The following is a 25,597-nucleotide window of genomic DNA, read 5'->3' as shown; positions in this document are numbered from 1 at the left end:
GAAACAAATTATGGACATACCAGAAATGACTTCTAATGTAGGCCTGACTCAAATTAATTACACTGAACTATATTTAACATAATTGCTCAAATGCCAAACCTTGAAGAACTGAACCTCTTTCATTGTCAAATGGATTACGTTAGTCCTGCTTTCATTGAGAATCTGGATTCACTGGAGAAACTAAATTTGCTTTTTTGCCAACTGACCAAATCACCACTCAGGTAGGCAAAAAATGTATCCCAAAACACTTATGCAAAACTTTATTTCTTCTTCGACAATTTCTGGATAGATGACCCATTTCTGAATAGACAAACCATTTGTGGACTAAACTCTTATCAATTTGAAATGGACTGCGACTAAAAACACAAAATGTGTCGTGGTAAATAATGCATTTTATAACCTATTCAAAATGGTCAAATTTTCCATGAGCAGAAAACTACTGTGAAATTTTACTAAAAAACTGTTGAATTTTATATCAAATATGTAAAGTAGTTTAAAGCAATAACTTAATTGTTATGCTTGATGCACTCTTGTTCACTAAGACAACAATGGAAAACAAAAGTACAGCTCTCCCACGATCGCAAAAGCACAAATATGTCGACTCAGCCAATATATCTCTGATAAACGGTTTGACAATAAAGATCAGCGCGCTCAAAGTTTTAGTATTTTTTATCAGAAAGTATTAATAATTGTAATTGTTTGTTTTTGTTTTCAATGTTTGAGGTGATCTGTTTGTCAGAACATTTTAAGACTAAAAGAAAAAATTATTTGATCATAGTTAAATTTGTTAGATCTAGAGAATGTATGGTTACAGAATTATTAATTGGAAAGGGGTGGACAGAGTCAAGACGAGTAGTGCTGCAACATGAACTATTTGTCGATATTTATGATAAGGTCACCCATGGTACTAGTGACATCGAATCAGCACAGATTTTTCTTGTGAACGTTTGAGGAATTAAATAGTTGGTCAATTGTAGTTATGAAGCATCCTAACCGTCAGATCACTCTGAACACCAAAAGCAATTAAAGATCTTTTTCTTCTCTCCCCTCTCTTGCCCTCTCTTGTCCTCATTTGCCCGAGCTCGACCTACTTTGCCCTTTATCACCTTTTTTTGCCCTATATCAACCTAAATCGCCCTCTCTGGCCCTCTAAAACCCTCACTTGTCTTCTCTTGCTTTCTCTATCTCGCCTTCGCTAGTTTTCTTTGGCTATTTTTCACCTTAACTGGCCCTTACTCAACTTTTCTCGCCTCTCGCCTTCTCACGCCCGGTTCCGCCGTCTTTCGCCTTCTCTCGCCCTCTCTTGCACTACCACACCCTCTTTTGCCCTTTCTCGCCTTCTCTCGCTTTCCCTTGCCTCTATCACCCACTACTGCTCTTTATCTCTATCTTTCCCTTTTCTTCCCTTTCTCTCTTTCTATCCCTTCTATTCCTTCGCCCTCCTATCCCACTTCATCCCCCTCCATCCCCTTTTACTCCTCTCTTTTTCCTTCTAACTCCCTTTATCCTCCTCTCTCTCTCTTTTTCTCCATCTTTCCCTCTCGTTACCACCTTTCCCCTCTTTCTTTTTCTTTCTTCCTATTTGCTTCTATCTCCCCCCTCTCTTTTCCAAATCTCTCATCATCTTTCCTCATACTTCCCCCTCTTTCTCTCTCTCACCGCCTTCTCTTCCTCTTGTTCCCTTGCTCTCGCTCGTTTTATTTTTTGCTCTCTCGCTCTTTCGCTCTGCTACCTTCTCTCTGTCTCTCCCTCTCTCTCTCTGTCTCACTCTCTCTCTCCTTCGTTCAATTTAGCTGTTTTTTTCTTTTTCGCTGTCGTTTTTGGCTGTTTGATCTCCACTCCTTTGTTATGTCGAACTCTTGCTTTCTTTATCGCTCTCTCTTTCGCTTGCTTTTCCTTGCTCACGCATTCCTGCTCGCTTTCGGTCGCGCTCTCTTGCTTTATCCCGCTCTTTCTCTCTTGCTCTCTCTCTCCATTGTTTTGTATCTCCCAAATTCTCGATCTATTGCCGTCCGTCTCTCGCTCTTCTACTCGTTCTATCACTCTTTCTCTTGCTCTCTTTTACTGTCACAAACTCGCTTTCTATATTTTGCTCTCTTTCCCATTTTGTTCCTTTGCTTTCGGCTGTCGCTTTTCAACTCTTTCGCTTTCTTGCTCTCTTAGTCGCTTTGTTTCTTTCTCCCTTTCTCGCTCTCACTCTCACTCTCACTGTCTTCTCGTAAAAGTCTTTTGTTCTTTTGTTCTCGTTATCTTTATATCTTTATCTATTTCATCTCACTTTTGCTCGTTTTGTTACTTTGACTATTAATGTCTCTTTTGCTCTTTATCTCACTCTCACTCGTTATCTCACCTTTGCTATTTATTTCACTCTCGCTGTTTATCTCATCTTGCTCTTTATCTCACTCTCACTCTTTAACTCACACTACATCTTTATCTCACTGTCGCACTTTATCTCACTGTTTATCTCCCTCTCGCTTTTTATCTCGTTTTTGCTCTTTATCTCACTATTGTTCTTTATCATAATTTTGGACTTTATCACAAACTCACTATCTATCTCACTCTCACTCATTCTCTCACTCTTGCTCTTTAACTCAATATCACACTTCATCTCATTTTCGCTTATTAACTTACTATTTATCTCACTTTCGCTTTTTGTCTTACTCTTGTTTTTTATCTCACCCCTGTTCTTTATCTCATTCTTGCCCTTTGCTTCACTCTCACTCTATGCCTCATTTTTATCTTTTATCTCTTTCTTGCTCTCTATCTCACTCTTACTCTTTAATTCACTCTGCTCTTTATCACACTCTCAGTCTTTATCTCCGTCTCGCTTTTTATCTCATCCTCTCTCTTTCTCTCACTCTAACTTTTTACCTTGCTCTCAATCTTTATCTCGCTTCCACTTTTAATATTACTCTTTCACTTCATCTCACTATTACTCTTTCTTTCACATTTCATTTTTATTTGCACTATCAGTTTTCATCTCAATCTCACTTTTTATCTCACTTTCGCTCTTTAACTCATTCTCACTCTTTATCTCACTCTAAATCTTGATCGAGCTATCACTTTTTCTCACTCTCTCTCTCTTCCTCTCATTCTTCATCCAGCTCTCGCTCTTTATCTCATTCTTACTCTTCATCTCACTCTTCGTCTTACTCCCACTATACATCTGACTCTGACTCTTTATCTCATCCTCACTCGTTATCTCAAGTTCACTCTTTATCTCACTCTCACTCTTTTTCTCAATATCTCTCTTTATCTCACTGTCACACTTTATCTCATTCTCACTATTTATCTCACTCTCACTCATTATCTGACTCTCATGCTTTATCTCACTCTCACTATTTGTCTTAATCTCACTCTTTATCTCACTCTCACCCTTTATTTCACTCTCACTCTTTATCTCAGTCTCTCTCTTTATCTCACTGTCACTCTTTATCTCACTCTCACTATTTATCTCACTCTCCCTCATTATCTGACTCTCATTCTTTACCTCACTCTTAGTCTTCATCTCACTATTCGTCTCACTCTCACTGTCTATCTGAATCTCACTCATTATCTCATTCTCAATTTTTACCTCTCTCGCACTCTTTATCTCACAATCATTCTTTATCTCACTCTCGCTCTTTAGCTCAATTGCCCACTTTATATCAATCTCACTTTTTATCTCACAACCACTCTTTATCTCACTCTCGCTCTTTATCTCACTCTCACTATTTACCTCACAACCACTCTTTATCTCACAACCGCTCTTTATCTCACTCTCGCTCCTTATCTCACTACCACCATTTATCTCACTCTTAATCTTTACCTCACTCTCACTCTTTATCTTACAACCACTCCTTATCTCACTCTCACTCTTTACCTTTCTCGCACTCTTTATCTCACTCTCAGTCTTTATCTCACTGTCACTCTTTATCTCACTCTTCACCTCACTCTCACTCTTTATCTCACAACCACTGTTTATCTTACTCTCGCTCTTTATCCCACTACCGCTCTTTATCTCACTCCTACTCTTTACCTCACTCTCACTTTTTATCTCACAATCACACTTTATCTCACTCTCGCTGTTTATCTCACTACCACTCTTTATCTCACTCTCGCTCTTTATCTCACAACCACTCTTTATCTCACTCTCACTCTTTACCTCGCTCTCACTCTTTATCTCACAATCACTCTTTATTTCGCTCTCGCTCTTTATCTCACTACCACTCTATATGTCACAACCGCTCTTTATTTCACTCTTGCTCCTTATCTCACTACCATTATATATCTCACTCTCAATCTTTATCTCACTACCACTGTTTATCTCACTTTACCTCTTTTTTGCACAATGACTTGTTATCTCATTCTCGCTCTTTATCTCACTCTCACTCTTTACCTCACTCTCACTCTTTACCTCACTCCCATTCTTCATCTCACAATCACCATTTATCTCACTCTCACTCTTTATCTCACTCTCACTCTTTACCTCACTCTCACTCTTTACCTCACAACGACTCTTTATCTCACTCTCGATCTTTATCTCACTACCACTCTTTATCTCACTTTCACTCTTTACCTCACTCTCATTCTTCATCTCACAATCACTCTTTATCTCACTCTCGCTCTTTAGCTCACTCTCACTCTTTATCTCACAATCAGTCTTTAGCTCACTCTCACTCTTTATCTCACAATCACACTTTATCTCATTCTCGCTCTTTATCTCACTTTCACTATTTACCTCACAACCACTCTTTATCTCACAACCGCTCTTTATTTCACTCTCGCTCTTTATCTCACTACCACTATTTATCTCACTCTCAATCTTTACCTCACTCTCACTTTTTATCTCACAACCACTCTTTATCTCTCTCTCACACTTTACCTCTCTCTCACTCTTTATCTCACAATCACTCTTTGTCTCAATCTCACTCTTTATCTCGCTCTCATTCTTTACCTCACTCTCAATCTTTATCTCACTACCACTCTTTATCTCACTCTAACTCTTTTTCGCACAATGACTTGTTATCTCATTCTCGCTCTTTATCTCAATCTCACTCTTTACCTCACTCTCACTCTTTACTTCACTCTCATTCTTTATCTCACAATCACTCTTTATCTCACTCTCGCTCTTTACCTCACTACCACTATTTATCTCGCTCTCATTCTTTACCTCACTCTCACACTTTATCTCACAACCACTCTTTATCTCACTCTTGCTCTTTATCTCACTACCACTCTTTATCTCACGCTCACTCTGTTACTCACAATCAATCTTTATCTCACTCTCGCTCTTTATCTCACTACCACTCTTTATTTCAGTCTCACTCTTTATCTCAATCTCACTTTTTACCTCACTCTCACTCTTTATCTCACAACCACTCTTTATCTCACTCTCGTTCTTTATCCCACTACCTCACTCTCACTATTTATTTCACAACCAGTCTTTATCTCACAACCGCTCTTTATCTCACTCTCGCTCTTTGTCTCACTACCACTCTTTATCTCACTCTCACTCTTTAACTCACTCTCATTCTTTATCTCACTACCACTATTTATCTCACTCTCAATCTTTACCTCACTCTTGCTCTTTAACTCACAATCACTCTTTATCTCACTCTTGCTCTTTTACTCAATATCGCACTTCATCTCATTTTCGCTCGTTAACTTACTATTTGTCTCACTTTCGCTTTTTGTCTTACTGTTGTTTTTTTATCTCATCCCTTTTCTTTATCTCATTCTTGCCCTTTGCTTCACTCTCACTCTTTGCCTCACTTTTATCTTTTATATCTTTCTTGCTCTGTATCTCACTCTTACTCTTTTATCTCACTCTGCTCTTTATCACACTCTCAGTCTTTATCTCAGTCTCGCTTTTTATCACATCCTCTCTCTTTCTCTCACTTTTGCTTTATATCTCATACTCCCTCTTTATTTCACGCTCATTCTTTATCTCACTACCACTCATCATCTCACTCTAGCTTTTTACCTTGCTCTCATTCTTTATCTCGCTTCCACTTTTAATATTACTCTTGCACTTCATCTCACTATTGATCTTTATTTCACATTTCATTTTTATCTCACTTTCACTTTTCTTCTTACTCTCACTTTTTATCTCACTTTCGCTCTTTATTTCACTCTCACTGTTTAACTCACTCTCGCTCTTAGTCTCACTCTTGATTTTTAGCTCATTCTCACTCTTTATCTCACTTTCAATATTGATCGAGCTATAACTTTTTTCTCACTCTCTCTTCCTCTCATTCTTCATCCAACTCTCGCTATTTATCTCATTCTTACTCTTCATCTCACTCTTCGTCTCTCTCTCACTATCCATCTGACTCTGACTCTTTATCTCATCCTCACTCATGATTTCAAGTTTACTCTTTATCTCACTCTCACTCTTTATCTCACTCTCACTCTTTATCTCAATCTCTATCTTTATTTCACTGTCACCCTTTATCTCATTCTCACTAGTTATCTCACTCTCCCTCATTATCTGACTCTCATTCTTTACCTCACTCTTACTCTTCATCTCCCTATTAGTTTCACTCTCACTGTCTATCTGACTCTCACTCATTATCTCATTCTCACTTTTTACCTCTCTCGCACTCTTTATCTCACAATCATTCTTTATCTCACTCTCGCTCTTTAGCTCAATCGCCCACTTTATATCAGTCTCACTTATTATCTCACAACCACTCTTTATCTCACTCTCGCTCTTTATCTCACTCTCACTATTAACCTCACAACCACTCTTTATCTCACAACTGCTCTTTATTTCACTCTCGCTCCTTATCTCACTACCACCATTTATCTCACACTTAATCTTTACCTCACTCTCACTCTTTATCTTACAACCACTCCTTATCTCACTCTCACTCTTTACCTCTCTCGCTCTCTTTATCTCACTCTCATTATTTATTTCACTCTCGCTCTTTATCTCACTCTCACTCTTTATCTCACAACCACTCTTTATCTTACGCTCGCTCTTTATCCCACTACTGCTCTTTATCTCACTCTTTACCTCACTCTCACTTTTTATCTCACAATCACTCTTTATCTCACTCTCGCTCTTTATTTCACTACCACTCTATATCTCACAACCGCTCTTTATTTCACTCTCACTCCTTATCGCACTACCATTATTTATCTCACTCTCAATCTTTATCTCACTACCACTCTTTATCTCACTCTAACTCTTTTTTGGACAATGACTTGTTATCTCATTCTCGCTCTTTATCTCAATCTCACTCTTTACCTCACTCTCACTCTTTACTTCACTCTCATTTTTTATTTCACAATCACTCTTTATCTCACTCTCGCTCTTTACCTCACTACCACCCTTTATCTCACTCTCGCTCTTTATCTCACTACCACTCTTTATTTCACTCTCATTTTTTATCTCACAATCACTCTTTATCTCACTCTCGCTCTTTATCTCACTCTCACTATTTACCTCACAACCACTCTTTATCTCACAACCACTCTTTATCTCACTCTCGCTCCTTATCTCACTACCACCATTTATCTCACTCTTAATCTTTACCTCACTCTCACTCTTTATCTTACAACCACTCCTTATCTCACTCTCACTCTTTACCTTTCTCGCACTCTTTATCTCACTCTCAGTCTTTATCTCACTGTCGCTCTTTATCTCACTCTTCACCTCACTCTCACTCTTTATCTCACAACCACTGTTTATCTTACTCTCGCTCTTTATCCCACTACCGCTCTTTATCTCACTCCTACTCTTTACCTCACTCTCACTTTTTATCTCACAATCACACTTTATCTCACTCTCGCTGTTTATCTCACTACCACTCTTTATCTCACTCTCGCTCTTTGTCTCACTACCACTCTTTATCTCACTCTCACTCTTTAACTCACTCTCATTCTTTATCTCACTACCACTATTTATCTCACTCTCAATCTTTACCTCACTCTTGCTCTTTAACTCACAATCACTCTTTATCTCACTCTTGCTCTTTTACTCAATATTGCACTTCATCTCATTTTCGCTCGTTAACTTACTATTTGTCTCACTTTCGCTTTTTGTCTTACTGTTGTTTTTTTATCTCATCCCTTTTCTTTATCTCCTTCTTGCCCTTTGCTTCACTCTCACTCTTTGCCTCACTTTTATCTTTTATATCTTTCTTGCTCTGTATCTCACTCTTACTCTTTTATCTCACTCTGCTCTTTATCACACTCTCAGTCTTTATCTCACTCTCGCTCTTTATCTCACTCTCACTATTAACCTCACAACCACTCTTTATTTCACAACCGCTCTTTATTTCACTCTCGCTCCTTATCTCACTACCACCATTTATCTCACTCTTAATCTTTACCTCACTCTCACTCTTTATCTTACACACACTCCTTATCTCACTCTCACTCTTTACCTCTCTCGCACTCTTTATCTCACTCTCATTATTTATTTCACTCTCGCTCTTTATCTCACTCTCACTCCTCACCTCACTCTCACTCTTTATCTCACAACCACTCTTTATCTTACGCTCGCTCTTTATCCCACTACTGCTCTTTATCTCACTCTTTACCTCACTCTCACTTTTTATCTCACAATCACTCTTTATCTCACTCTCGCTCTTTATTTCACTACCACTCTATATCTCACAACCGCTCTTTATTTCACTCTCGCTCCTTATCGCACTACCATTATTTATCTCACTCTCAATCTTTATCTCACTACCACTCTTTATCTCACTCTAACTCTTTTTCGCACAATGACTTGTTATCTCATTCTCGCTCTTTATATCAATCTCACTCTTTACCTCACTCTCACTCTTTACTTCACTCTCATTCTTTATCTCACAATCACTCTTTATCTCACTCTCGCTCTTTAGCTCACTACCACTTTTTATCTCACTCTCGCTCTTTATCTCACTACCACTCTTTATCTCACTCTCACTCTTTACCTCACTCTCACTCTTTATCTCACAATCAGACTTTATGTCACTCTCGCTCTTTATCTCACTACCACTCTTTATCTCACTCTCAATCTTTACCTCACTCTCACTTTTTATTTCACAACCACTCTTTATCTTACTCTCACTCTTTACCTCTCTATCACTCTTTATCTCACAATCACTCTTTATCTCAATCTCGCTCTTTATCTCGCTCTCACTCTTTACCTCACTCTCACTCTGTATCTCACTCACACTCTGTTTCTCACAATCACTTTTTATCTCACTACCACTGTTTATTTCACTCTCGCTCTTCACCTCACAACCACTCTTTATCTCACAACCGCTCTTCATGTCACTCTCGCTCTTTGTCGTACTACCACTATTTATCTCACTCTCAATCTTTACCTCACTCTCGCTCTTTTTCCCACTACCGCTCTTTATCTCACTCTCACTCTTTACTTCACTCTCACTTTTTATCTCACAACCACTCTTTATCTCACTCTCGCTCTTTATCTCACTACCACTCTTTATCTCACTCTTGCTCTTTATCTCACTACCACTCTTTATCTCACTCTCACTTTTTAACTCACTCTCACTATTTATCTCACAATCACTCTTTACCTCACTCTCATTCTGTATCTCACTATCACTCTTTATATCACTCTCAGTCTTCATCTCACATTCACTCTTTATCTCACTCTCACTCTTTACCTCACACTCGCTCTTTATCTCACTCTCACTATTTACCTCACAACCACTCTTTATCTCACAACCGCTCTTTAGTTCACTCTCGCTCCTTATCTCACTACCATTATTTATCTCACTCTCAATCTTTACCTCACTCTCACTCTTTATCTTACAACCACTCTTTATCTCACTCTCACTCTTTACCTCTCTCTCACTCTTTATCTCACAAACACTCTTTATCTCACTCTCGCTCTTTATCTCAATCGCCCACTTTATATCAGTCTCACTTTTTATCTCACAACAACTCTTTATCTCACTCTCGCTTTCTATCTCACTCTCGCTTTTTATCTCAATCTCAGTCTTTATCTCATTTTTGCTCTTTATTTTACTCTCGCTCTATATCTCACTCATTATCTCACTCATTATCTCACTTTTGCTTTATATCTGGCTTTAACTTTTTATCTTGCTCTTTATCTCATTTTTTGCTTTTTATCTTACTCTCATTCTCTATCTCATTCTTTATCTCACTCTCCTTCTTTATCTCAATCTCACACTTTATATCAATCATACTCTTTATCTCACTCTCACTCTTTATCTCACAATCACTCTTTATCTCACTCTCGCTCTTTATCTCACTCTAACTATTTACCTCACAACCACTCTTTATCTCGCAACCGCTCTTCATCTCACTCTCGCTATTTATCTCACTACCAGTCTTTATCTCACTCTCACTCCTTACCTCAATCTCACTCTTTATCTCACAATCAGTCTTTATCTCACTCTCACTCTTTATCTCACTACCACTCTTTATTTCACTCTCACTACTTACCTCACAACCACTCTTTATCTCACAATCACTCTTTATCTCACTTTCGCTCTTTACCTCACTACCACTTTTTATCTCACTCTCGCTCTTTATCTCACTATCACTCTTTACCTCTCTCTCACTCTTTATCTCACAATCACTCTTTATCTCAATCTCGCTCTTTATCTCGCTCTCACTCTTTACCTCACTCTCACTCTGTATCTCACGCTCACTCTGTTTCTCACAATCACTTTTTATCTCACTACCACTGTTTATCTCACTCTCGCTCTTTATCTCACTACCACCCTTTATCTCACTCTCACTCTTTACCTCATTCTCACTCTTTATCTCACAATCAGTCTTTATCTCACTCTCGCTCTTTATCACACTACCACTCCTTATTTCACTCTCGCTCTTTACCTCACAACCACTCTTTATGTCACTCTCACTTTTTAACTCACTCTCACTATTTATCTCACAATCACTCTTTACCTCACTCTCACTCTGTATCTCACTATCACTCTTTATATCACTCTCAGTCTTCATCTCACACTCACTCTTTATCTCACTCTTGCTCTTTATCTCACTACCGCTCTTTATCTCACTCTCACTCTTTACCTCACACTCGCTCTTTATCTCACTCTCACTATTTACCTCACAACCACTCTTTATCTCACAACCGCTCTTTAGTTCACTCTAGCTCCTTATCTCACTACCATTATTTATCTCACTCTCAATCTTTACCTCACTCTCACTTTTTATCTTACAACCACTCTTTATCTCACTCTCACTCTTTACATCTCTCTCACTCTTTATCTCACAATCACTCTTTATCTCACTCTCGCTCTTTATCTCAATCGCCCACTTTATATCAGTCTCACTTTTTATCTCACAACAACTCTTTATCTCACTCTCGCTTTCTATCTCACTCTCGCTTTTTATCTCAATCTCAGTTTTTATCTCATTTCTGCTCTCTATTTTACTCTCGCTCTATATCTCACTCATTATCTCACTCATTATCTCACTTTTGCTTTATATCTGGCTTTAACTCTTTATCTTGCTCTTTATCTCATTTTTTGCTTTTTATCTTACTCTCATTCTCTATCTCATTCTTCATCTCACTCTCCCTCTTTATCTCAATCTCACACTTTATATCAATCATACTCTTTATCTCACTCTCACTCTTTATCTCACAATCATTCTTTATCTCACTCTCGCTCTTTATCTCACTCTAACTATTTACCTCACAACCATTCTTTATCTCGCAACCGCTCTTCATCTCACTCTCGCTCTTTATCTCACTACCAGTCTTTATCTCACTCTCACTCCTTACCTCAATCTCACTCTTTATCTCACAATCAGTCTTTATCTCACACTCACTCTTTATCTCACTACCACTCTTTATTTCACTCTCACTACTTACCTCACAACCACTCTTTATCTCACAATCACTCTTTATCTCACTCTCGCTCTTTACCTCACTACCACTTTTTAGCTCACTCTCGCTCTTTATCTCACTACCACTCTTTATCTCACTCTCACTCTTTACCTCACTCTCACTCCTTATCTCACAATCAGATTTTATGTCACTCTCGCTCTTTATCTCACTACCACTCTTTATCTCACTCTCAATCTTTACCTCACTCTCACTTTTTATTTCACAACCACTCTTCATCCTACTCTCACTCTTTACCTCTCTCTCACTCTTTATCTCACAATCACTCTTTATCTCAATCTCGCTCTTTATCTCGCTCTCACTCTTTACCTCACTCTCACTCTGTATCGCACTCTCACTCTGTTTCTCACAATCACTTTTTATCTCACTACCACTGTTTATCTCACTTTCGCTCTTTATCTCACTACCACCCTTTATCTCACTCTCACTCTTTACCTCATTCTCACTCTTTATCTCACAATCAGTCTCTATCTCACTCTCGCTCTTTATCACACTACCACTCTTTATTTCACTCTCGCTCTTTACCTCACAACCACTCTTTATCTCACAACCGCTCTTCATGTCACTCTCGCTCTTTGTCGCACTACCACTATTTATCTCACTGTCAATCTTTACCTCACTCTCGCTCTTTATCCCACTACCGCTCTTTATCTCGCTCTCACTCTTTACTTCACTCTCACTTTTTATCTCACAACCACTCTTTATCTCACTCTCGCTCTTTATCTCACTACCACTCTTTATCTCACTCTTGCTCTTTATCTCACTACCACTCTTTATCTCACTATCACTTTTTAACTCACTCTCACTATTTATCTCACAATCACTCTTTACCTCACTCTCACTCTGTATCTCACTAACACTCTTTATATCACTCTCAGTCTTCATCTCACATTCACTCTTTATCTAACTCTTGCTCTTTATCTCACTACCGCTCTTTATCTCACTCTCACTCTTTACCTCACACTCGCTCTTTATCTCACTCTCACTATTTACCTCACAACCACTCTTTATCTCACAACCGCTCTTTAGTTCACTCTCGCTCCTTATCTCACTACCATTATTTATCTCACTCTCAATCTTTACCTCACTCTCACTCTTTATCTTACAACCACTCTTTATCTCACTCTCACTCTTTACCTCTCTCTCACTCTTTATCTCACAATCACTCTTTATCTCACTCTCGCTCTTTATCTCAATCGCCCACTTTATATCAGTCTCACTTTTTATCTCACAACAACTTTTTATCTCACTCTCGATTTCTATCTCACTCTCGCTTTTTATCTCAATCTCAGTCTTTATCTCATTTTTGCTCTCTATTTTACTCTCGCTCTATATCTCACTCATTATCTCACTCATTATCTCACTTTTGCTTCATATCTGGCTTTAACTTTTTATCTTGCGCTTTATCTCATTTTTTGCTTTTTATCTTACTCTCACTCTCTATCTCATTCTTTATCTCACTCTCCCTCTTTATCTCAATCTCACACTTTATATCAATCTTACTCTTTATCTCACAACCACTCTTTATCTCACTCTCGCTTTCTGTTTCACTCTCGCTCTTTATCTCTCTCTCTCTCTTTCTGTCAAACTGACTCTGTATGTCAATCTCACTCTTTATCTCACCCTCGATTTTAGTCTCACTCTCGACCTTTACCTCACTCTCACTCTTTATCTCACAATCACTATTTATCTCACTCTCGCTCTTCATCTCATTCTCACTCTTTATCTCACTCTCCCTCTTTATCTCACTACCACTCTTTATCTCACTCTAACTCTTTTTCACACAATCACTTTTTATCTCACTCTCGCTCTCTATCTCACTCTCACTCTTTACCTCACTCTCACTCTTTATATCACAACCACTCTTTATCTCACTCTCGCTCTTTATCCCACTACCGCTCTTTATCTCACTCTCACTCTTTTACTCACTCTCACTCTTTATCTCACAATGACTCTTCATCCCACTCTCGATCTTTATCTCACTACCACTCTTCATCTCACTTTCCCTCTTTACCTCACTCTCATTCCTTATCTCACAATCACTCTTTGTCTCACTCTCGCCCTTTATCTCACTACCACTCTTTATCTCACTATCAGTCTTTTTTTCACATTCACTTTTTATCTCACTCTCGTTTTAATCTCACTCTTACTCTTTACCTCACTCTCACTCTTTATCTCACAACCACTCTTTATCTCACTCTCTCTCTTTATCCCACTACCTCACTCTCACTCTTTATCTCACAAACACTTTTTATCTCACTCTCGTTTTCATCTCACTCTCACTCTTTACCTCACTCTCACTCTTTATCTCACAACCACTCTTTATCTCACTCTCGCTCTTTACCTCACTACCACTCTTTATCTCACTCTCGCTCTTTATTTCACTCTCACTCTTTATCTCACAATCACTCTTTATCTCACTCTCGCTCTTTATCTCACTCTAATTATTTACCTCACAACCACTCTTTATCTCACTACCACTATTTATCTCACTCTCACTCTTTACCTCTCTCTCACTCTTTATCTCACCATCACTCTTTATCTCAACCTCGCTCTTTATCTCACTCTCACTTTTTATCTCACAACCAGTCTTTTTTTCACTGTCACTCTTTATCTCAAGTTCACTCTATATCTCACTTTTACTGTATATCTTGCTCTCACTCTTTATCGCCTTTCCACTTTTTATATCACTCTTGCTCTTTATCTCCATCTCGCTCTTTATCTCACTCTCACTCCTTACCTCAATCTCACTGTTTATCTCACCATCAGTCTTTATCTCACTCTCACTCTTTATCTCACTACCACTCTTTATTTCACTCTCACTACTTACCTCACAACCACTCTTTATCTCACAATCACTCTTTATCTCACTCTCGCTCTTTACCTCACTACCACTTTTTATCTCACTCTCGCTCTTTATCTCACTACCACTCTTTATCTCACTCTCACTCTTTACCTCACTCTCACTCTTTATCTCACAATCAGACTTTATGTCACTCTCGCTCTTTATCTCACTACCACTCTTTATCTCACTCTCAATCTTTACCTAACTCTCACTTTTTATTTCACAATCACTCTTTATCTTACTCTAACTCTTTACCTCTCTATCATTCTTTATCTCACAATCACTCTTTATTTCAATCTCGCTCTTTATCTCGCTCTCACTCTTTACCTCACTCTCACTCTGTATCTCACTCACACTCTGTTTCTCACAATCACTTTTTATCTCACTACCACTGTTTATTTCACTCTCGCTCTTTACCTCACAACCACTCTTTATCTCACAACCGCTCTTCATGTCACTCTCGCTCTATGTCGCATTACCACTATTTATCTCACTCTCACTCTTTACTTCACTCTCACTTTTTAAATCACTCTCACTATTTATCTCACAATCACTCTTTACCTCACTCTCATTCTGTATCTCACTATCACTCTTTATATCACTCTCAGTCTTCATCTCACATTCACTCTTTACCTCACTCTCACTCTTTACCTCTTACTCGCTCTTTATCTCACTCTCACTATTTACCTCACAACCACTCTTTATCTCACAACCGCTCTTTAGTTCACTCTCGCTCCTTATCTCACTACCATTATTTATCTCACTCTCAATCTTTACCTCACTCTCACTCTTTATCTTACAACCACTCTTTATCTCACTCTCACTCTTTACCTCTCTCTCACTCTTTATCTCACAAACACTCTTTATCTCACTCTCGCTCTTTATCTCAATCGCCCACTTTATATCAGTCTCACTTTTTATCTCACAACAACTCTTTATCTCACTCTCGCTTTCTATCTCACTCTCGCTTTTTATCTCAATCTCAGTCTTTATCTCATTTTTCCTCTCTATTTTACTCTCGCTCTATATCTCACTCATTATCTCACTCATTATCTCACTTTTGCTTTATATCTGGCTTTAACTTTTTATCTTGCTCTTTATCTCATTTTTTGCTTTTTATCTTACTCTCATTCTCTATCTCATTCTTTATCTCACTCTCCTTCTTTATCTCAATCTCACACTTTATATCAATCATACTCTTTATCTCACTCTCACTCTTTATCTCACAATCACTCTTTATCTCACTCTCGCTCTTTATCTCACTCTAACTATTTACCTCACAACCACTCTTTATCTCGCAACCGCTCTTCATCTCACTCTCGCTATTTATCTCACAATCAGTCTTTATCTCACTCTCACTCTTTATCTCACTACCACTCTTTATTTCACTCTCACTACTTACCTCACAACCACTCTTTATCTCACAATCACTCTTTATCTCACTTTCGCTCTTTACCTCACTACCACTTTTTATCTCACTCTCGCTCTTTATCTCACTATCACTCTTTATCTCACTCTCAATCTTTACCTCACTCTCACTTTTTATTTCACAACCACTCTTTATCTTACTCTCACTCTTTACCTCTCTCTCACTCTTTATCTCACAATCACTCTTTATCTCAATCTCGCTCTTTATCTCGCTCTCACTCTTTACCTCACTCTCACTCTGTATCTCACTCTCACTCTGTTTCTCACAATCACTTTTTATTTCACTACCACTGTTTATCTCACTCTCGCTCTTTATCTCACTACCACCCTTTATCTCACTCTCACTCTTTACCTCATTCTCACTCTTTATCTCACAATCAGTCTTTATCTCACTCTCGCTCTTTATCACACTACCACTCTTTATTTCACTCTCGCTCTTTACCTCACAACCACTCTTTATGTCACTCTCATTTTTTAACTCACTCTCACTATTTATCTCACAATCACTCTTTACCTCACTCTCACTCTGTATCTCACTATCACTCTTTATATCACTCTCAGTCTTAATCTCACATTCACTCTTTATCTCACTCTTGCTCTTTATCTCACTACCGCTCTTTATCTCACTCTCACTCTTTACCTCACACTCGCTCTTTATCTCACTCTCACTATTTACCTCACAACCACTCTTTATCTCACAACCGCTCTTTAGTTCACTCTAGCTCCTTATCTCACTACCATTATTTATCTCACTCTCAATCTTTACCTCACTCTCACTTTTTATCTTACAACCACTCTTTATCTCACTCTCACTCTTTACATCTCTCTCACTCTTTATCTCACAATCACTCTTTATCTCACTCTCGCTCTTTATCTCAATCGCCCACTTTATATCAGTCTCACTTTTTATCTCACAACAACTCTTTATCTCACTCTCGCTTTCTATCTCACTCTCGCTTTTTATCTCAATCTCAGTCTTTATCTCAGTTTTGCTCTCTATTTTACTCTCGCTCTATATCTCACTCATTATCTCACTCATTATCTCACTCATTATCTCACTTTTGCTTTATATCTGGCTTTAACTCTTTATCTTGCTCTTTATCTCATTTTTTGCTTTTTATTTTACTCTCATTCTCTATCTCATTCTTTATCTCACTCTCCCTCTTTATCTCAGTCTCACGCTTCATATCAATCATACTCTTTATCTCACTCTCACTCTTTATCTCACAATCATTCTTTATCTCACTTTCGCTCTTTATCTCACTCTAACTATTTACCTCACAACCATTCTTTATCTCGCAACCGCTCTTCATCTCACTCTCGCTCTTTATCTCACTACCAGTCTTTATCTCACTCTCACTCCTTACCTCAATCTCACTCTTTATCTCACAATCAGTCTTTATCTCACACTCACTCTTTATCTCACTACCACTCTTTATTTCACTCTCACTACTTACCTCACAACCACTCTTTATCTCACAATCACTCTTTATCTCACTCTCGTTCTTTACCTTACTACCACTTTTTATCTCACTCTCGCTCTTTATCTCACTACCACTCTTTATTTCACTCTCACTACTTACCTCACAACCACTCTTTATCTCACAATCACTCTTTATCTCACTCTCGTTCTTTACCTCACTACCACTTTTTATCTCACTCTCGCTCTTTATTTCACTACCACTCTATATCTCACAACCGCTCTTTATTTCACTCTCGCTCCTTATCGCACTACCATTATTTATCTCACTCTCAATCTTTATCTCACTACCACTCTTTATCTCACTCTAACTCTTTTTCGCACAATGACTTGTTATCTCATTCTCGCTCTTTATATCAATCTCACTCTTTACCTCACTCTCACTCTTTACTTCACTCTCATTCTTTATCTCACAATCACTCTTTATCTCACTCTCGCTCTTTAGCTCACTACCACTTTTTATCTCACTCTCGCTCTTTATCTCACTACCACTCTTTATCTCACTCTCACTCTTTACCTCACTCTCACTCTTTATCTCACAATCAGACTTTATGTCACTCTCGCTCTTTATCTCACTACCACTCTTTATCTCACTCTCAATCTTTACCTCACTCTCACTTTTTATTTCACAACCACTCTTTATCTTACTCTCACTCTTTACCTCTCTATCACTCTTTATCTCACAATCACTCTTTATCTCAATCTCGCTCTTTATCTCGCTCTCACTCTTTACCTCACTCTCACTCTGTATCTCACTCACACTCTGTTTCTCACAATCACTTTTTATCTCACTACCACTGTTTATTTCACTCTCGCTCTTCACCTCACAACCACTCTTTATCTCACAACCGCTCTTCATGTCACTCTCGCTCTTTGTCGCACTACCACTATTTATCTCACTCTCAATCTTTACCTCACTCTCGCTCTTTTTCCCACTACCGCTCTTTATCTCACTCCCACTCTTTACTTCACTCTCACTTTTTATCTCACAACCACTCTTTATCTCACTCTCGCTCTTTATCTCACTACCACTCTTTATCTCACTCTTGCTCTTTATCTCACTACCACTCTTTATCTCACTCTCACTTTTTAACTCACTCTCACTATTTATCTCACAATCACTCTTTACCTCACTCTCATTCTGTATCTCACTATCACTCTTTATATCACTCTCAGTCTTCATCTCACATTCACTCTTTATCTCACTCTCACTCTTTACCTCACACTCGCTCTTTATCTCACTCTCACTATTTACCTCACAACCACTCTTTATCTCACAACCGCTCTTTAGTTCACTCTCGCTCCTTATCTCACTACCATTATTTATCTCACTCTCAATCTTTACCTCACTCTCACTCTTTATCTTACAACCACTCTTTACCTCACTCTCACTCTTTACCTCTCTCTCACTCTTTATCTCACAAACACTCTTTATCTCACTCTCGCTCTTTATCTCAATCGCCCACTTTATATCAGTCTCACTTTTTATCTCACAACAACTCTTTATCTCACTCTCGCTTTCTATCTCACTCTCGCTTTTTATCTCAATCTCAGTCTTTATCTCATTTTTGCTCTTTATTTTACTCTCGCTCTATATCTCACTCATTATCTCACTCATTATCTCACTTTTGCTTTATATCTGGCTTTAACTTTTTATCTTGCTCTTTATCTCATTTTTTGCTTTTTATCTTAATCTCATTCTCTATCTCATTCTTTATCTCACTCGCCTTCTTTATCTCAATCTCACACTTTATATCAATCATACTCTTTATCTCACTCTCACTCTTTATCTCACAATCACTCTTTATCTCACTCTCGCTCTTTATCTCACTCTAACTATTTACCTCACAACCACTTTTTATCTCGCAACCGCTCTTCATCTCACTCTCGCTATTTATCTCACTACCAGTCTTTATCTCACTCTCACTCCTTACCTCAATCTCACTCTTTATCTCACAATCAGTCTTTATCTCACTCTCACTCTTTATCTCACTACCACTCTTTATTTCACTCTCACTACTTACCTCACAACCACTCTTTATCTCACAATCACTCTTTATCTCACTTTCGCTCTTTACCTCACTACCACTTTTTATCTCACTCTCGCTCTTTATCTCACTATCACTCTTTACCTCTCTCTCACTCTTTATCTCACAATCACTCTTTATCTCAATCTCGCTCTTTATCTCGCTCTCACTCTTTACCTCACTCTCACTCTGTATCTCACGCTCACTCTGTTTCTCACAATCACTTTTTATCTCACTACCACTGTTTATCTCACTCTCGCTCTTTATCTCACTACCACCCTTTATCTCACTCTCACTCTTTACCTCATTCTCACTCTTTATCTCACAATCAGTCTTTATCTCACTCTCGCTCTTTATCACACTACCACTCCTTATTTCACTCTCGCTCTTTACCTCACAACCACTCTTTATGTCACTCTCACTTTTTAACTCACTCTCACTATTTATCTCACAATCACTCTTTACCTCACTCTCACTCTGTATCTCACTATCACTCTTTATATCACTCTCAGTCTTCATCTCACACTCACTCTTTATCTCACTCTTGCTCTTTATCTCACTACCGCTCTTTATCTCACTCTCACTCTTTACCTCACACTCGCTCTTTATCTCACTCTCACTATTTACCTCACAACCACTCTTTATCTCACAACCGCTCTTTAGTTCACTCTAGCTCCTTATCTCACTACCATTATTTATCTCACTCTCAATCTTTACCTCACTCTCACTCTTTATCTTACAACCACTCTTTATCTCACTCTCACTCTTTACATCTCTCTCACTCTTTATCTCACAATCACTCTTTATCTCACTCTCGCTCTTTATCTCAATCGCCCACTTTATATCAGTCTCACTTTTTATCTCACAACAATTCTTTATCTCACTCTCGCTTTCTATCTCACTCTCGCTTTTTATCTCAATCTCAGTCTTTATCTCATTTTTGCTCTCTATTTTACTCTCGCTCTATATCTCACTCATTATCTCACTCATTATCTCACTTTTGCTTTATATCTGGCTTTAACTTTTTATCTTGCTCTTTATCTCATTTTTTGCTTTTCATCTTACTCTCATTCTCTATCTCATTCTTTATCTCACTCTCCCTCTTTATCTCAATCTCACACTTTATATCAATCATACTCTTTATCTCACTCTCACTCTTTATCTCACAATCATTCTTTATCTCACTCTCGCTCTTTATCTCACTCTAACTATTTACCTCACAACCATTCTTTATCTCGCAACCGCTCTTCATCTCACTCTCGCTCTTTATCTCACTACCAGTCTTTATCTCACTCTCACTCCTTACCTCAATCTCACTCTTTATCTCACAATCAGTCTTTATCTCACACTCACTCTTTATCTCACTACCACTCTTTATTTCACTCTCACTACTTACCTCACAACCACTCTTTATCTCACAATCACTCTTTATCTCACTCTCGCTCTTTACCTCACCACCACTTTTTAGCTCACTCTCGCTCTTTATCTCACTACCACTCTTTATCTCACTCTCACTCTTTACCTCACTCTCACTCCTTATCTCACAATCAGATTTTATGTCACTCTCGCTCTTTATCTCACTACCACTCTTTATCTCACTCTCAATCTTTACCTCACTCTCACTTTTTATTTCACAACCACTCTTCATCCTACTCTCACTCTTTACCTCTCTCTCACTCTTTATCTCACAATCACTCTTTATCTCAATCTCGCTCTTTATCTCGCTCTCACTCTTTACCTCACTCTCACTCTGTATCGCACTCTCACTGTGTTTCTCACAATCACTTTTTATCTCACTACCACTGTTTATCTCACTCTCGCTCTTTATCTCACTACCACCCTTTATCTCACTCTCACTCTTTACCTCATTCTCACTCTTTATCTCACAATCAGTCTCTATCTCACTCTCGCTCTTTATCACACTACCACTCTTTATTTCACTCTCGCTCTTTACCTCACAACCACTCTTTATCTCACAACCGCTCTTCATGTCACTCTCGCTCTTTGTCGCACTACCACTATTTATCTCACTGTCAATCTTTACCTCATTCTCGCTCTTTATCCCACTACCACTTTTTATCTCACTCTCGCTCTTTATCTCACTACCACTCTTTATCTCACTCTCACTCTTTACCTCACTCTCACTCTTTATCTCACAATCAGACTTTATGTCACTCTCGCTCTTTATCTCACTACCACTCTTTATCTCACTCTCAATCTTTACCTCACTCTCACTTTTTATTTCACAACCACTCTTTATCTTACTCTCACTCTTTACCTCTCTATCACTCTTTATCTCACAATCACTCTTTATCTCAATCTCGCTCTTTATCTCGCTCTCACTCTTTACCTCACTCTCACTCTGTATCTCACTCACACTCTGTTTCTCACAATCACTTTTTATCTCACTACCACTGTTTATTTCACTCTCGCTCTTCACCTCACAACCACTCTTTATCTCACAACCGCTCTTCATGTCACTCTCGCTCTTTGTCGCACTACCACCATTTATCTCACTCTCAATCTTTACCTCACTCTCGCTCTTTTTCCCACTACCGCTCTTTATCTCACTCTCACTCTTTACTTCACTCTCACTTTTTATCTCACAACCACTCTTTATCTCACTCTCGCTCTTTATCTCACTACCACTCTTTATCTCACTCTTGCTCTTTATCTCACTACCACTCTTTATCTCACTCTCACTTTTTAACTCACTCTCACTATTTATCTCACAATCACTCTTTACCTCACTCTCATTCTGTATCTCACTATCACTCTTTATATCACTCTCAGTCTTCATCTCACATTCACTCTTTATCTCACTCTCACTCTTTACCTCAAACTCGCTCTTTATCTCACTCTCACTATTTACCTCACAACCACTCTTTATCTCACAACCGCTCTTTAGTTCACTCTCGCTCCTTATCTCACTACCATTATTTATCTCACTCTCAATCTTTACCTCACTCTCACTCTTTATCTTACAACCACTCTTTATCTCACTCTCACTCTTTACCTCTCTCTCACTCTTTATCTCACAAACACTCTTTATCTCACTCTCGCTCTTTATCTCAATCGCCCACTTTATATCAGTCTCACTTTTTATCTCACAACAACTCTTTATCTCACTCTCGCTTTCTATCTCACTCTCGCTTTTTATCTCAATCTCAGTCTTTATCTCATTTTTGCTCTTTATTTTACTCTCGCTCTATATCTCACTCATTATCTCACTCATTATCTCACTTTTGCTTTATATCTGGCTTTAACTTTTTATCTTGCTCTTTATCTCATTTTTTGCTTTTTATCTTACTCTCATTCTCTATCTCATTCTTTATCTCACTCTCCTTCTTTATCTCAATCTCACACTTTATATCAATCATACTCTTTATCTCACTCTCACTCTTTATCTCACAATCACTCTTTATCTCACTCTCGCTCTTTATCTCACTCTAACTATTTACCTCACAACCACTCTTTATCTCGCAACCGCTCTTCATCTCACTCTCGCTATTTATCTCACTACCAGTCTTTATCTCACTCTCACTCCTTACCTCAATCTCACTCTTTATCTCACAATCAGTCTTTATCTCACTCTCACTCTTTATCTCACTACCACTCTTTATTTCACTCTCACTACTTACCTCACAACCACTCTTTATCTCACAATCACTCTTTATCTCACTTTCGCTCTTTACCTCACTACCACTTTTTATCTCACTCTCGCTCTTTATCTCACTATCACTCTTTACCTCTCTCTCACTCTTTATCTCACAATCACTCTTTATCTCAATCTCGCTCTTTATCTCGCTCTCACTCTTTACCTCACTCTCACTCTGTATCTCACGCTCACTCTGTTTCTCACAATCACTTTTTATCTCACTACCACTGTTTATCTCACTCTCGCTCTTTATCTCACTACCACCCTTTATCTCACTCTCACTCTTTACCTCATTCTCACTCTTTATCTCACAATCAGTCTTTATCTCACTCTCGCTCTTTATCACACTACCACTCCTTATTTCACTCTCGCTCTTTACCTCACAACCACTCTTTATGTCACTCTCACTTTTTAACTCACTCTCACTATTTATCTCACAATCACTCTTTACCTCACTCTCACTCTGTATCTCACTATCACTCTTTATATCACTCTCAGTCTTCATCTCACACTCACTCTTTATCTCACTCTTGCTCTTTATCTCACTACCGCTCTTTATCTCACTCTCACTCTTTACCTCACACTCGCTCTTTATCTCACTCTCACTATTTACCTCACAACCACTCTTTATCTCACAACCGCTCTTTAGTTCACTCTAGCTCCTTATCTCACTACCATTATTTATCTCACTCTCAATCTTTACCTCACTCTCACTTTTTATCTTACAACCACTCTTTATCTCACTCTCACTCTTTACATCTCTCTCACTCTTTATCTCACAATCACTCTTTATCTCACTCTCGCTCTTTATCTCAATCGCCCACTTTATATCAGTCTCACTTTTTATCTCACAACAACTCTTTATCTCACTCTCGCTTTCTATCTCACTCTCGCTTTTTATCTCAATCTCAGTTTTTATCTCATTTCTGCTCTCTATTTTACTCTCGCTCTATATCTCACTCATTATCTCACTCATTATCTCACTTTTGCTTTATATCTGGCTTTAACTCTTTATCTTGCTCTTTATCTCATTTTTTGCTTTTTATCTTACTCTCATTCTCTATCTCATTCTTCATCTCACTCTCCCTCTTTATCTCAATCTCACACTTTATATCAATCATACTCTTTATCTCACTCTCACTCTTTATCTCACAATCATTCTTTATCTCACTCTCGCTCTTTATCTCACTCTAACTATTTACCTCACAACCATTCTTTATCTCGCAACCGCTCTTCATCTCACTCTCGCTCTTTATCTCACTACCAGTCTTTATCTCACTCTCACTCCTTACCTCAATCTTACTCTTTATCTCACAATCAGTCTTTATCTCACACTCACTCTTTATCTCACTACCACTCTTTATTTCACTCTCACTACTTACCTCACAACCACTCTTTATCTCACAATCACTCTTTATCTCACTCTCGCTCTTTACCTCACTACCACTTTTTAGCTCACTCTCGCTCTTTATCTCACTACCACTCTTTATCTCACTCTCACTCTTTACCTCACTCTCACTCCTTATCTCACAATCAGATTTTATGTCACTCTCGCTCTTTATCTCACTACCACTCTTTATCTCACTCTCAATCTTTACCTCACTCTCACTTTTTATTTCACAACCACTCTTCATCCTACTCTCACTCTTTACCTCTCTCTCACTCTTTATCTCACAATCACTCTTTATCTCAATCTCGCTCTTTATCTCGCTCTCACTCTTTACCTCACTCTCACTCTGTATCGCACTCTCACTCTGTTTCTCACAATCACTTTTTATCTCACTACCACTGTTTATCTCACTCTCGCTCTTTATCTCACTACCACCCTTTATCTCACTCTCACTCTTTACCTCATTCTCACTCTTTATCTCACAATCAGTCTCTATCTCACTCTCGCTCTTTATCACACTACCACTCTTTATTTCACTCTCGCTCTTTACCTCACAACCACTCTTTATCTCACAACCGCTCTTCATGTCACTCTCGCTCTTTGTCGCACTACCACTATTTATCTCACTGTCAATCTTTACCTCACTCTCGCTCTTTATCCCACTACCGCTCTTTATCTCGCTCTCACTCTTTACTTCACTCTCACTTTTTATCTCACAACCACTCTTTATCTCACTCTCGCTCTTTATCTCACTACCACTCTTTATCTCACTCTTGCTCTTTATCTCACTACCACTCTTTATCTCACTATCACTTTTTAACTCACTCTCACTATTTATCTCACAATCACTCTTTACCTCACTCTCACTCTGTATCTCACTAACACTCTTTATATCACTCTCAGTCTTCATCTCACATTCAC

The 25,597-nt window shown here is 38.4% G+C and overlaps 2 protein-coding genes and 1 pseudogene across 2 annotated transcripts; 1 reads left to right on the top strand and 2 right to left on the bottom strand.

The window, feature by feature from the left end:
- Positions 1 to 3,040: 3,040 nt before the first annotated feature.
- LOC137398040 (uro-adherence factor A-like) lies at positions 3,041 to 10,091 on the bottom strand. The gene is made up of 13 exons (XM_068084138.1): positions 10,086 to 10,091; positions 9,522 to 9,983; positions 9,153 to 9,377; positions 8,766 to 8,993; positions 8,166 to 8,597; positions 7,433 to 7,750; positions 7,235 to 7,378; positions 6,222 to 7,066; positions 5,966 to 6,119; positions 5,395 to 5,568; positions 5,045 to 5,236; positions 4,317 to 4,948; positions 3,041 to 4,064 (listed from the first exon to the last, which is right to left on the bottom strand). Exons 1-13 carry the CDS (start codon positions 10,089 to 10,091, stop codon positions 3,041 to 3,043), a joined length of 4,836 nt encoding a protein of 1,611 aa, XP_067940239.1.
- A 24-nt stretch (positions 10,092 to 10,115) lies between these two features.
- On the top strand, positions 10,116 to 15,416 carry LOC137398038 (uro-adherence factor A-like; annotated as a pseudogene).
- Positions 15,417 to 15,795: 379 nt separating this feature from the next.
- Positions 15,796 to 25,586, bottom strand: LOC137398037 (uro-adherence factor A-like). The gene is made up of 14 exons (XM_068084137.1): positions 24,489 to 25,586; positions 23,990 to 24,235; positions 23,090 to 23,899; positions 22,375 to 22,836; positions 22,006 to 22,230; positions 20,845 to 21,846; positions 20,346 to 20,591; positions 19,446 to 20,255; positions 18,335 to 19,192; positions 17,975 to 18,202; positions 17,399 to 17,806; positions 16,888 to 17,133; positions 16,348 to 16,797; positions 15,796 to 15,957 (listed from the first exon to the last, which is right to left on the bottom strand). The coding sequence occupies exons 1-14, from the start codon at positions 25,584 to 25,586 to the stop codon at positions 15,796 to 15,798; spliced, it is 7,251 nt and encodes a 2,416-aa protein (XP_067940238.1).
- Between the last annotated feature and the right edge of the window lie 11 nt (positions 25,587 to 25,597).

Source organism: Watersipora subatra, chromosome 6 (genome assembly GCF_963576615.1).
Source record: "Watersipora subatra chromosome 6, tzWatSuba1.1, whole genome shotgun sequence".
Lineage (NCBI taxonomy): Eukaryota > Metazoa > Bryozoa > Gymnolaemata > Cheilostomatida > Watersiporidae > Watersipora > Watersipora subatra.
Note: the sequence above shows the minus strand (reverse complement) of the source record. Positions and strands in the feature narration are given on the sequence as shown.